The sequence below is a fragment of the Cygnus atratus genome, chromosome 1, assembly GCF_013377495.2.
Source record: "Cygnus atratus isolate AKBS03 ecotype Queensland, Australia chromosome 1, CAtr_DNAZoo_HiC_assembly, whole genome shotgun sequence".
NCBI classification, from domain to species: domain Eukaryota; kingdom Metazoa; phylum Chordata; class Aves; order Anseriformes; family Anatidae; genus Cygnus; species Cygnus atratus.
The window spans coordinates 58697823-58709483 of record NC_066362.1 but is presented as its reverse complement, the minus strand read 5'-3'; the positions used below and the strand labels follow the sequence as shown (position 1 = coordinate 58709483).

The 11661-nt window shown below is 41.1% G+C and overlaps 1 protein-coding gene across 1 annotated transcript; it reads left to right on the top strand.

Annotated features, from left to right (window-relative positions):
• Positions 1–226: 226 nt before the first annotated feature.
• On the top strand, positions 227–10070 carry HSP90B1 (heat shock protein 90 beta family member 1). Its single transcript, XM_035564171.2, has 18 exons — positions 227–480; positions 798–897; positions 1568–1709; positions 1789–1905; positions 2122–2453; positions 3328–3439; positions 4170–4286; positions 4891–5007; positions 5651–5788; positions 5868–5945; positions 6042–6107; positions 6389–6658; positions 6881–7126; positions 7395–7531; positions 7934–8012; positions 8108–8263; positions 8830–8928; positions 9817–10070. The coding sequence occupies exons 1-18, from the start codon at positions 432–434 to the stop codon at positions 9844–9846; spliced, it is 2385 nt and encodes a 794-aa protein (XP_035420064.1). The 5' UTR covers positions 227–431; the 3' UTR covers positions 9847–10070.
• The last annotated feature ends 1591 nt before the right edge of the window (positions 10071–11661 follow it).

Here is an 11661-nt window from a genome sequence, read left to right as displayed (position 1 = left end):
TGCCGGACGCGGACGCGCCTCACGCGGCCCGGGCGCCAAGCATCGACGCCTGATTGGTCGAAAAAGAGCCGCCGGCCGCGCCCCTTAAGCCCCTCCGCCCAAACGATTGGCCGGGCGGCGTTGCGGCCGGCCAACCGGCGCCGGCCACGCTCCGTCCGCAGGAAACCGCACATGGAAAGCCGGGATTGGCGGCCTCGGCTCCGCGCCCCGCCCCCGCCGGCTCGCCATTGGCCGCGTGTTTGGCGTGGGGCGCCGCGATTGGCCGGCCGCCGGGAGCCCCCCTCGCGCTGCGGAGGGGCGCCGTTGATAAGGCGGAGGGGGAGGGCCGCGGCCGCGGCTGCGCCAGCGGGATCGGCGGCGGCGGGGCCGGTTACGTGAGGGACCGGTAGGGCAGGGCCGTGCTCTTCTCTGCCACCGCGGCCCGCGTCGCCATGAGGTCGGCCTGGGCGCTCGCTCTGGCCTGCGCGCTTCTGCTGGCCGGTGAGTGCTCCCCACACACTCCCCGCCGGCCGCCTTCTGGAACCTTCTGGCGGCGGAGGCTGAGGGGAGGGGGCGTGGGGGGCGGCTGGGGGTATCCGCTCGGTGAGAAGCGAGGGGAGAGCGGTGCTGGGCTCGCTCCCGGGGGATGGGGGGCTCCTCCCTTCGTTTCTGGGCTTTATTCCACCCCAGGAGGTGGACGGGGGGCGTGTGGGAGGTTGGGGGGGCAAGGCTTTGGGGGCGGGGGGGGCGGGGAGCCGACAATTTGGGTAGAGACACACCGGGGGGGCTCAGCTTGCTGCCTGTCTCGTTCTGTCTAGCGTCCGTTAGCGCTGAGGAGGTGGATGTGGATGCAACCGTGGAGGATGATTTGGGTAAAAGCAGGGAAGGGTCCCGGACTGACGATGAAGTTGTTCAGAGGTTAGTAGGTGGGGTGTTGGGGAAGCAGCTTTTAAAGCATCAGGAGGTTCTCTTGATTTCAAAAAATCAATTTTAGTATCAGTAATGCTTAAACTGGCAGAGGTTGGGGTGTGGGGGCGTAACGTGCAAAAAGAAACCTAGTCAGATGTTACGAATAAAATATATCAAAAGAAGATTGTTGCCTTTTATATAGAGGTGAGACTGAGAACTTGGAATCAGAAGTATTTAATTTCTTTTTGTCCAGTATCGTCAGTTCTGTAAGAAGCAATAAATAAATTGGACTTATTCTTGCACATAACTGCATGTGGTAAATGGTGCAGGTTAGTGCCCACTGGTTGAATAGCTCTACACTGATGAATTGCTTCAAATCCTTTGAAATATACCTCACGTTGAGCATTGCAGTAGTTGTAATACACCTCTGTTTTTCCCTCAACTTCATAATAAAGTAGTCTTACTTGCAATCATGGATTTTCACTTGCATTTTAGATTGTGGCTATGCACTTGATGATATCAAGTCTCGCAAATCTCATTTGATCACCACATTTGCGCTATCAGTGTCGGTGGTTAAAAGTTACTGTTTCTCTAATTAAACCATTGCTGTGGTTGCTAGATAATTAGTGGAAACATTACGTAGGCAAGGTTATTTGACTGTTTTTCATTATCCTTACAGAGAGGAAGAAGCTATCCAGCTGGATGGCCTAAATGCATCCCAGATCAAAGAAATCAGAGAAAAATCTGAAAAATTTGCATTTCAAGCAGAAGTTAATAGAATGATGAAACTTATCATCAATTCTTTATATAAAAATAAAGAGGTTAGTACCTGTGTCAGTAGAACATGCTAGAACTGTTCATCTGTATTCTTGAATTCCTGACAGCTGGATTCTGTTTCAGATTTTCCTGAGAGAACTTATTTCAAATGCTTCGGATGCTTTAGATAAGATACGGTTAATATCCTTGACTGATGAAAATGCTCTTGCTGGTAATGAGGAGCTCACTGTGAAAATCAAGGTAAGAAATGCTAGATACGTTGTCTCTTACTGAAGAGCAGTGGCAGGAGTGTAAGAAGACAGTGCATCATTATGTTATTCAATTTATTGCCCAATACTGATGCAAATACAAATTAAGACTACGTTAGGACCGAGTCTCCTTAACACTCTTCCATGATAAGTGTATTAGGTAGTGAGATTTAAAATAAAGTCAAACTTAATCTTCTTTTTTTTTTAGTGTGACAAAGAGAAGAACATGCTTCATGTTACCGATACGGGTATTGGCATGACAAAAGAGGAGTTGATTAAAAACCTGGGTACCATTGCCAAGTCTGGTACAAGTGAATTCTTAAACAAGATGACTGAAATGCAGGATGATAGCCAGTCAACATCTGAGTTAATTGGCCAGTTTGGTGTTGGCTTTTATTCTGCTTTCTTAGTAGCAGACAGAGTTATTGTCACATCAAAACACAACAATGATACTCAGCACATTTGGGAGTCAGATTCAAATGAATTCTCTGTGATTGATGACCCAAGAGGAAACACTTTAGGACGCGGCACAACCATAACGTAAGTACTAAGTTTCCTTGGAAAAAATAAATGGTTTGTAGAGAAATCTTTTTCACTGGAATATGTGGATGACTTTGGCATTGCGACTACATGTAGTGTTTGATTCTTGAAGTATGGATGTTTTCAGTTTAATAGAAACGTCCAAACTATTAACTGTATGCAGAATGTGGACTGGTAATGTAGTAATACAGTTCTTTATTCTGTGAGATGAATGAAAAAACAATGAGCATACTGACAACTAACTGTTGGCAAGCAATTTCAGGCTTCATCAGCCTGTAGATTTAATCGGTTTCTCGATGCAGTTGTGGTACAACAAAATGTCTACAGGGTTGTAGAGCCTTCTCTTGGAAACAGGTGATTGTTAATACACCAGTCAGACTGGCCTGATGTGACTTTGAAGTTAGATGTAGTTTGACAACCCTATTTTTTTCCACTTTCATGTGCACATAAATTTCTTTGATCTGGGCTTAGAGGAGCCCTTCAGTCGTTTCTCAGAACTTTTCACTACTGAGAGGTAGGGCATTGGCATGACAATGACATTCATTGGCAGGAAAATGTTTGTCTGGGCCCTCTGGGTCCAAATGAAGTCACAGTGCATCAAGGTGTCCTGATCACTGTTGATTAGAGGTTTTTGTTTAGATTTACAGATGTTGTGTTATGCCCCCAATTGTTTAAAAAAAAAAAGTGGTTTTCCGTATGTTTTAAGTAGTTTTAATAGAGATTGTGTTTTTGAAGAGATACCTGAGCATTTGCTAGTTGAGCTGCAGTTGAATAATTCTGGGTCCCTAAAGCTGCAGCAGTGGAAAGATGAGTCTCCTCCAGTAAAAGTATTTTAAACTACTAGTCCAACACTTACTCTTGTATTTTCTTTTAGCCTTGTCTTGAAGGAAGAAGCATCTGATTATCTTGAGTTGGATACTGTTAAAAACCTCGTTAAGAAATACTCACAATTCATAAACTTCCCCATATATGTGTGGAGCAGCAAGGTAAGTGTATCTAACAGAGCATTGTACACTGAGCTGTATTTCATAGCTCATGGTCTTTCAAGGGCCAGATATTTCAAGAAGCAGGGCATAGTATAGAATTTTTACTAGTCTAACTTTCTAAACTTTTACTGGTTTTGGCTACTTAGATTCAGTGGAAAGGAAGAACTGGCTAGTGTTTTGCTAGCTACTTACTACTCAAGGCATGAACTTGTGCTAAGATCACAAACTTTGAAGGAACTTGGTTTTAACAACTCAATTTTTTTTACCCAAAGAAGCAAAACTGCAAAATATTAGGAAACAGTCTTTATTTCACATGCTTCGATTGGTATCTGGAAGCTTTGGTAAGCTCTTAAGCATGGTTAGGTGTCCTTCTCAATATTAGACAGCATTTGAACTTCAAGGATTGTTCTTGCAACGTTTTCTTGGTGTAGCACTAACTTGACATCACCTAGTCTGATTAAAGTTGGTGTTTTGTTAAAGGTAAAATGTAAAGCTATGAAGATCTTACAATTTGAGTACAGTGGCCTCCCAGAGTAGCAAAGGATAGCATGCGGTCATAAAAAATGTGACTGAAAAAACGTATCTACCTATCTGTGGGGAAATGCTTGCAACAGGCAGTCAATCTCTCAGCACTATTTTAACTTGGGTGACTTAGGCCATTTGAGAGAATAGTTACCTAGCAGGTACTTCTAGTAAGTAGTCTAAACACCACTTTGGATTGTCTACTTAGACAGAGACTGTTGAAGAACCTATAGAAGAAGAGGAAGCAAAGGAGAAAGAAGAAGCAGATGATGATGAAGCTGCAGTTGAAGAAGAGGAGGAGGAAAAGAAACCAAAAACGAAGAAGGTAAGCTTTTTCAGACTAGATGAGGTCTTTTAAGTCATGTCAGTACTTCAGCGATTTTCATTGTCGTCTAGAGGTGTTTTCAAACAGTCCCATTCAACAACTGGAGTTAGACACCTTGTAAGATGGTAAATAAGATGTGGTTGAAATAAGGTGAATGTCTAACCATAGCCTTTTGAGGCAGGGAGCCCCGCAAGCTTACTACAGGCAGGGAGCCCCGCGAGCTTACTACAGGCTTAAGGTTTACACAGTGAACTTCTCAAAGTGATGCTGGATTAAGTAAACTGCCACTGACTGGTTTAAATTGAACATAGTCTTTGCTAGGAAGCTTTTTTCAGACTGGCAGAAGAAGAGTAATCACAACACTTGAGTGAATGTGAAATGTGCACAAGGTACACTGAAGCGTGGACTTTTTTTTGCCATGTGTTTATTGCTAATACATATGCTTGAGTGACGTTATCCAGGCCACTGTCTAATTTAGTTTCTAGATTAGAAATATGTAACTTCTCTAATGATATTTTAGGACTTCAGGCTCAGTGGAGTTTCTTTAATTGACTCAAAACCTGAATTAAAGAACGTGTCTTTATTCCTGTGTTTACATACCTAGGTTGAAAAGACTGTCTGGGATTGGGAGCTCATGAATGACATAAAACCAATCTGGCAGAGACCGTCTAAAGAAGTTGAAGAGGATGAATACAAAGCTTTTTACAAAACCTTTTCCAAGGTAAGCTGTAAGCTTCAAAATTGTTCCAAAGCAGTAGGCTTGCTGTAGTATTTCTTGCTGTGTAAGCAGCACTGAGTGCTTCATTCTGAAGAATGAATTGCTGTCAGTAGGTGGACTGAACTGCAGGTTTTCTCTGAGGTGTAGCATCTCAGCTAGGAGCTGCTCTCCCTTCCAGAGAGAAGATAATGCCACCCAACTGGCAGGTGGCCTAGGTAGGGAGGCAATGTGTTTGAGCTCCTGCGAAGCTTACTGATGAATTTAAATAACTGACAGGGAAATTTCATGTAGTTTAAGAGTGGCTATGTTTGTGTTGTACACGATAGAAGAATGAAGGGAATGGGGCTTTGTAGAAACAATATTGTCTTTACTTGTAAACACAGTGTAACGTGACTTCAGGGTACCTTACTGTGCATCAGAATCACCTTGCTTGGCTTTAAAAAAAGGAAAGCATCTTGTAGTTCTTAGAAGATAACTTCTGTGTGAGTAACTCAGTAGAATCTGGAATGAATCTGGAACTTTTGGTTCCATAAAGCATGGTTAGATAGTTTAATTATGTAATAACTTGCAAATTCATGTTATAAATAGAAGAACTGACTTACCAATACTTACCCAACATAGACTTAAAGAAAACTTCACTTCACAGGAACATGATGATCCAATGGCTTACATCCACTTCACTGCTGAAGGGGAAGTAACTTTCAAATCTATCTTGTTTGTTCCTAATTCTGCTCCACGTGGCTTGTTTGATGAATATGGATCTAAAAAAAGTGATTTCATTAAGGTAAGATGAGCAAGTGATTATTGCTGTAGTTCTCTGTTTAAAAATCTATAACCTGATCATTGTTCTTTTTGTAATTCAGCTGTATGTTCGAAGAGTGTTCATCACTGATGACTTCCACGACATGATGCCCAAATATCTTAACTTTGTTAAAGGTGTTGTAAGTATTAAAAAAAAAAAAAAAGAAAAATGTAAGTAAGACTTAATCTTTATAGCTAGCAGCATTTGGAAATACTTACAAAATTTCTTCAATTAGGTGGATTCTGATGATCTTCCTTTGAATGTATCTCGTGAAACACTTCAGCAGCATAAATTGTTAAAGGTAAGACAGTTGGTCTTAAATTTTTAATCGGGGGCACATTCAAAGTGAGTAAGTAGATGAAGCAAGATTTAGATGATAAATGGCTTGATTTAACTGTTTTAAACATTGTTAGGAGTGTGAAAGTAAAGTATTGGTAACCAAAGCACTGCTGTTTTCAGACCACTTTTGTTTACTTTAAGTCAGAACACTTCAGTGTCCAGAACCCATTCTTTGCAGTGAGGCTGAATTGAAGGATCTTACAGCAATGTGCAGATGAAACTTTGTATTACTGCTTTTTCTAGGTGATCAGAAAGAAACTTGTTCGTAAAACTCTTGATATGATCAAGAAAATTGCAGAAGAAAAATACAATGACACATTCTGGAAAGAGTTTGGTACTAATGTCAAGCTTGGAGTTATTGAGGATCACTCCAATCGTACGCGACTGGCTAAACTTCTTCGCTTCCAGTCTTCTCATCATGAAAGTAACCTTACAAGCCTTGACCAGTATGTGGAAAGAATGAAAGAGAAACAAGACAAAATATATTTCATGGCAGGTGCCAGCAGAAAGGAGGTAGGTGAGCAGGGAAGGAAAGAAGTGTTACTGCTATGGTTTTATGGTACAATAAACGTTGTGAACTGCTTGTACGTCTTGTAAAGCATGACATAGCTATGGTCCTGTTACTACTGCAGTTCAGTTTTCCTTGTGTTAACATTTATCAAAGAGCAGTACAATTTTCAACAGCTGCTGGTATCAACAACATTAAACTGGTGTATCGGTCTGTCCTCATTGTAGGCTGAGTCATCGCCATTTGTTGAACGTCTCCTGAAAAAGGGCTATGAAGTGATCTATCTGACTGAACCTGTAGATGAGTACTGTATTCAAGCTCTGCCAGAATTTGATGGCAAGAGGTTTCAGAACGTAGCAAAAGAAGGAGTTAAGTTCGAAGAAAGTGAAAAATCTAAGGAGAGTCGAGAAGCCTTGGAAAAGGAATTTGAACCACTCTTGAACTGGATGAAGGACAAAGCTCTGAAGGACAAGGTTACAAATATTTAATGCTTATTTGTAAATGCTGCTCTAGTTCATACAAAGCCTTGCGAATTCTGGGGATGTAGAGCTGACCATAACTTCTTGGTCTGTTCTTCTATGGATTAAGAAATGTTTTAAGAGCTTTACTTCAGGAAGGCAGTGAGTTAGAATGTCACCTTAGAGCTTTCATAGAATACTGAAGTGGCCGTGTGGTAGCAAATTTGAGCTGATTTAACTCCATTTGAGTTCTGTGAACTAATTTCAAGGCTTTTTTCTACAGATTGAAAAAGCTGTGCTCTCTCAACGTTTAACCCAGTCTCCATGTGCACTTGTGGCTAGTCAGTATGGATGGTCTGGTAACATGGAAAGAATCATGAAAGCTCAAGCTTACCAAACTGGGAAGGACATCTCTACAAAGTAAGCTTTCAGTTAGCAGCAAATGTGAAATGTAGCTGATAACCCTTGGTTGGTGTGGGCACAAGAAGCTTCCATGTGGTTCAACTGATCCTCCGTAATTTAAGGTCATTCATAAATAAGTTGCAACCTCTATAGTAGTCATTTTTCAAAGCCTGGTAGGTAAAACTCTGCTTACTGAGCAATACTCATGTCACCAAATGACAGATGCAAATACTACTGATAAGATGAACTATCACAGTAACTTGTGTTTTTTAGAGGCTCACTGATAGTGAAGCAGGGAGGGAGGGGGGGAGATACTGACAGTAACAAGGTTATAGTCAGTGTTCTTGGGTTTAAAAGGGTACCTGGGTCCCATCCATCAAAACTTACTGATGTGACTTCTATTTCTTCCATTCTTTCCAGTTACTATGCTAGCCAAAAGAAGACATTTGAAATAAACCCCAGACATCCACTGATCAAAGACATGCTGAGGCGAGTCAAGGTAAATTAATAACAGTAGTGAAATGCTGACTGCAAAGCTATCAGTGCAGCCTAATTAACAGCTGTGTTTGTGGGTTTTTTGTGCTTCCTTATTAGGAAAATGAAGATGACAAAACGGTTTCAGATCTTGCAGTGGTATTGTTTGAAACTGCAACTTTGAGATCAGGATACATGTTACCAGACACCAAGGAGTACGGAGACAGAATAGAAAGGATGCTTCGTTTGAGTTTAAACATTGACCTGGATGCAAAGGTTAGTTGCCAACAACTTGTAGCTGATGAGAAGCAGATATCTTAAATCTATTAAGATGTAACTGCAGTGGTAGACTTGCATAGGTACCTAGTTTCCTATACTGCAGTGGGCTCAGGAGCCTGGTCCAACTTTCTGGTTGCGAAAGTGATGAGCTGATGAGCCTTTTGTGCTTGTATCCTCTTCACTGCTACTGCTCTTTGCAGTTGCGTGGGATTCTGCTTTTCCATTATGCTCTTTTCAAGCACCGCTGTCTTTAAGTGGTGGTTTTGTGGGAGTAAGTTAGGGGCTAGACAGACCCACGTGCCCACTTCACTAATGGAGAAATTCCTAAGTTGGGTATAGGTCTTCCCACAGTGCTGTGCAAGAACTTAGGCTGGCTATCCTGCCAGGGGAAATATGATAGTGTATTAGTGCAAAAGAGAATCCAGTTTTTCTTTCAGGTAACCTGGAGCACGTGTTATGGTCTGATAGTACCATAGCCTGTATTTAGCTAGTCTGTGACTAGCAAACATTCAAAGCAAATAAAGCTTTGAATGCATAGTGAAGTGTTTATGACCTTCCCACAGGTGGAGGAAGAACCTGAAGAGCCTGAAGATGCAGCTGAGGAGGCAGAGCAAGATGAAGAAGAGGTGGATGCTGATGCTGAAGATAGTGAAACACAGAAGGTAAGGTCTCAAGTTTGATTCTTCTTTCTTCTCTTACATCTATGTGCAGCTTTACCTGGTGCTTCCTGACAACAGATTTCTTCACTTAGCATTCTGTTACCATAGTTGTCAGTGTAAGGTTTTCCAAGCCCTTCTTGGAGGGGGAAGAAAACTACTGCATAAATAAATCTTTATTCTGTATCAAGTTTTATTGTAAGAAGGAAAAACTAGGTGTATTCAGGGTTTAGAGCTAAATTAAGCTAAAGATATTGTAATGAGTGCTCCGAGGCAAAAAGTAGTAGTAAATCCCCAACTGTGAGCTTCCTGTTACCTGTTGGATTTCCACAGCTTGTGGGCAATAGTCTCAACAAATTGGCTATCAAGTACTGTGGTTTCTCAGTGATGTTAACTTCTAAGTTACTGTGAAGTCCTGACTGGACCTGCTTGCGTAGGCTGCTTTTGGAAGAGTCCTGTAACATTACATTTTGAGACTAATAAAAATAAAAATACAAAGCTTTTAGAGGTGTATTTGCCTACTATTATGTCAGATTACCTAAGAATACACTGAAGAATAATACTTACTGGACCGTAGATAATTACGCTAGTTTTGATGCTATCACTACTGCACTTACAGAGTAGTATAACCTGCAGTGATAGCAATAAATAAGGGAGCAAAGTTATGGGATGTTAACAGTACTAATACTATGCCTGAAAGGTAACTTAAAGTATTAAAGATGGTAAACTAAATCTGAATAGACTGAGAAGTTTTGTTTTCTTTGTCTCTTCAAAAGTTACATCACTTCTGTTAGTGCTTTGGGAAGTATCAACAGAGCTATTTCAGATGAACTGGCAGACTAACTTTTTGCACTTTGTAAAAGCAATGTTCTGATTCTCTGTTTGTCTCCACAGGAATCCACAGATGTGAAAGATGAACTGTAAACTGCACTTGCCTACCATCCTGCATTGGGGGGCTAGGAAGGGATGTGAATTAGATTTTGTTTTTTTCCACTGTAAAAGGTTGAGGGATGGTATGGGGGTTAAGGGCAGAGGAGATTTTTTAAGTTGACTTTTCTAAAACATTCCTCATGAATGTAAATTTGTATTATTTAACTGACTTGGTGTAAAATCTTGTCATGTACAAAATAAAATGTTCCCAAACACCAGTAACTCTAAATTCTACATAGTAAGCTCAGCTCGTCTTCAAGAATTAAAGGGATTGTCTTGAGTGTCCAGGTCCTTTGTCCAGCAGGGAATTTGCTGTCCTGATGCTGTTCCGCACTGGTACAGCCACACTTCTGAAATACACAGCAGTCAAAAGCATATGCTTAAGGCTGGGTTTTGTGTTAACAGATCTGCTGTGCTGTCCAGTCCCAACTATACCTGGCATCTAAGAGCTCTACTCAAACTTGTTTGTGTGGAATAAGCATTCAGGAAGTTATATAATGCTGACATCTTAAAGATGAGATAAGGCATTTAAAAATAAGTGTTGGAACTGAAGTCCTGCTGGCTTGAATGGAAAGGCAGTGTTGTAAAAAGTGAGGGTTTGTAGCAGGCTTTCAGAAATGTGCTTAAAACACAGTGGCACTGGATATGACTTTACTGCACTTTACAGAACAGGCACCGGTAGGTATTGCAGCTGAGATGAGCAAAATGATTTTTGATTTTCCTTTCATTAAAGGATTGAAGAATAACTGGAAGCAGCTTACTCTCTGGGAGACGATCCTTATCCTCTATCCTTATCCTCCGCAGTAGTAACCTTGCCTTTAACTCAGGTAGCTTTCCCAACAGCTACAGTAGTCCTTCCTCCATTTTTTCATGTGGAAGTTCTTTGCTGTTACAGTTACTCTTTAATGCTATTATTTCTGAACTTTTTAGCTCTTGTTCTGTGTCCCCACTGTGACAAATCACTGTACATACTTAAGCTAATTCAAGCAAAATCTGTTGACACCAAATGGAATACTGTGTAATGTAGACAAGTTGGACACTCCACTCTCTCTTCTACTTACGTTAGTTTTGTGGTGTTTGCATGAAGCACTGTTTTCTCACTAGTGCCTCTACTTTTGAAACATTTTCACAGAGTTGGTAGGAAAAGTTTACATTGATCTTTATTTGCCTTCTGTGAAAGTACATAGGGTTGTTTAAGTACTGCTCCTGCTTGAGAACCACTCTTGTTAACTAGGCAGACAAAAGAGGGAAATTTAAGTCTCATGATCTTTGGTGAAATCACCTGTAATTAGGTGAAGGTACCTAAATACTGAGGTAAAAAGCTTGTCTTCCCATTTATTTTTACTAGGTTGTGTTGCCCAAATAATTAGGGTTTATTCATGGGTACAGAGTTTGTTTATTAAAGTATGCTGTTAGAGACTTCCTGGAAGAGGAGCTTAATTGGGATGGGGGTTCACTGCTGAAGCGTCTTTAATACACAAAGTTGTGTAAGGAGTGGTCCAACTCTTGAGTTGTTTAGCAGGTAGCAGCATCAGCTGTAATAGCAGCAGTCCTTTGTTAGTAAGTTCTTGAATAGGGCAAGAGCACCATTTTTAAGGCATGTGTTTTGTAGCAATTAACTGCTTCTAAGATTTTCATTTAATATTCCCTAAAATAACTTGTAATGTTCCAGAGTCACTATATGAAGCTTGAAATACGAAGTAAATCCTTGAATGCATTAAAAGTACGCATGCCCATCTTATCTATGCTTGACCAGCCTGAGTAGCAGATGTGGCTTAGGCCTGCTGTCTGGTTTTGCAGCTCAGAAAC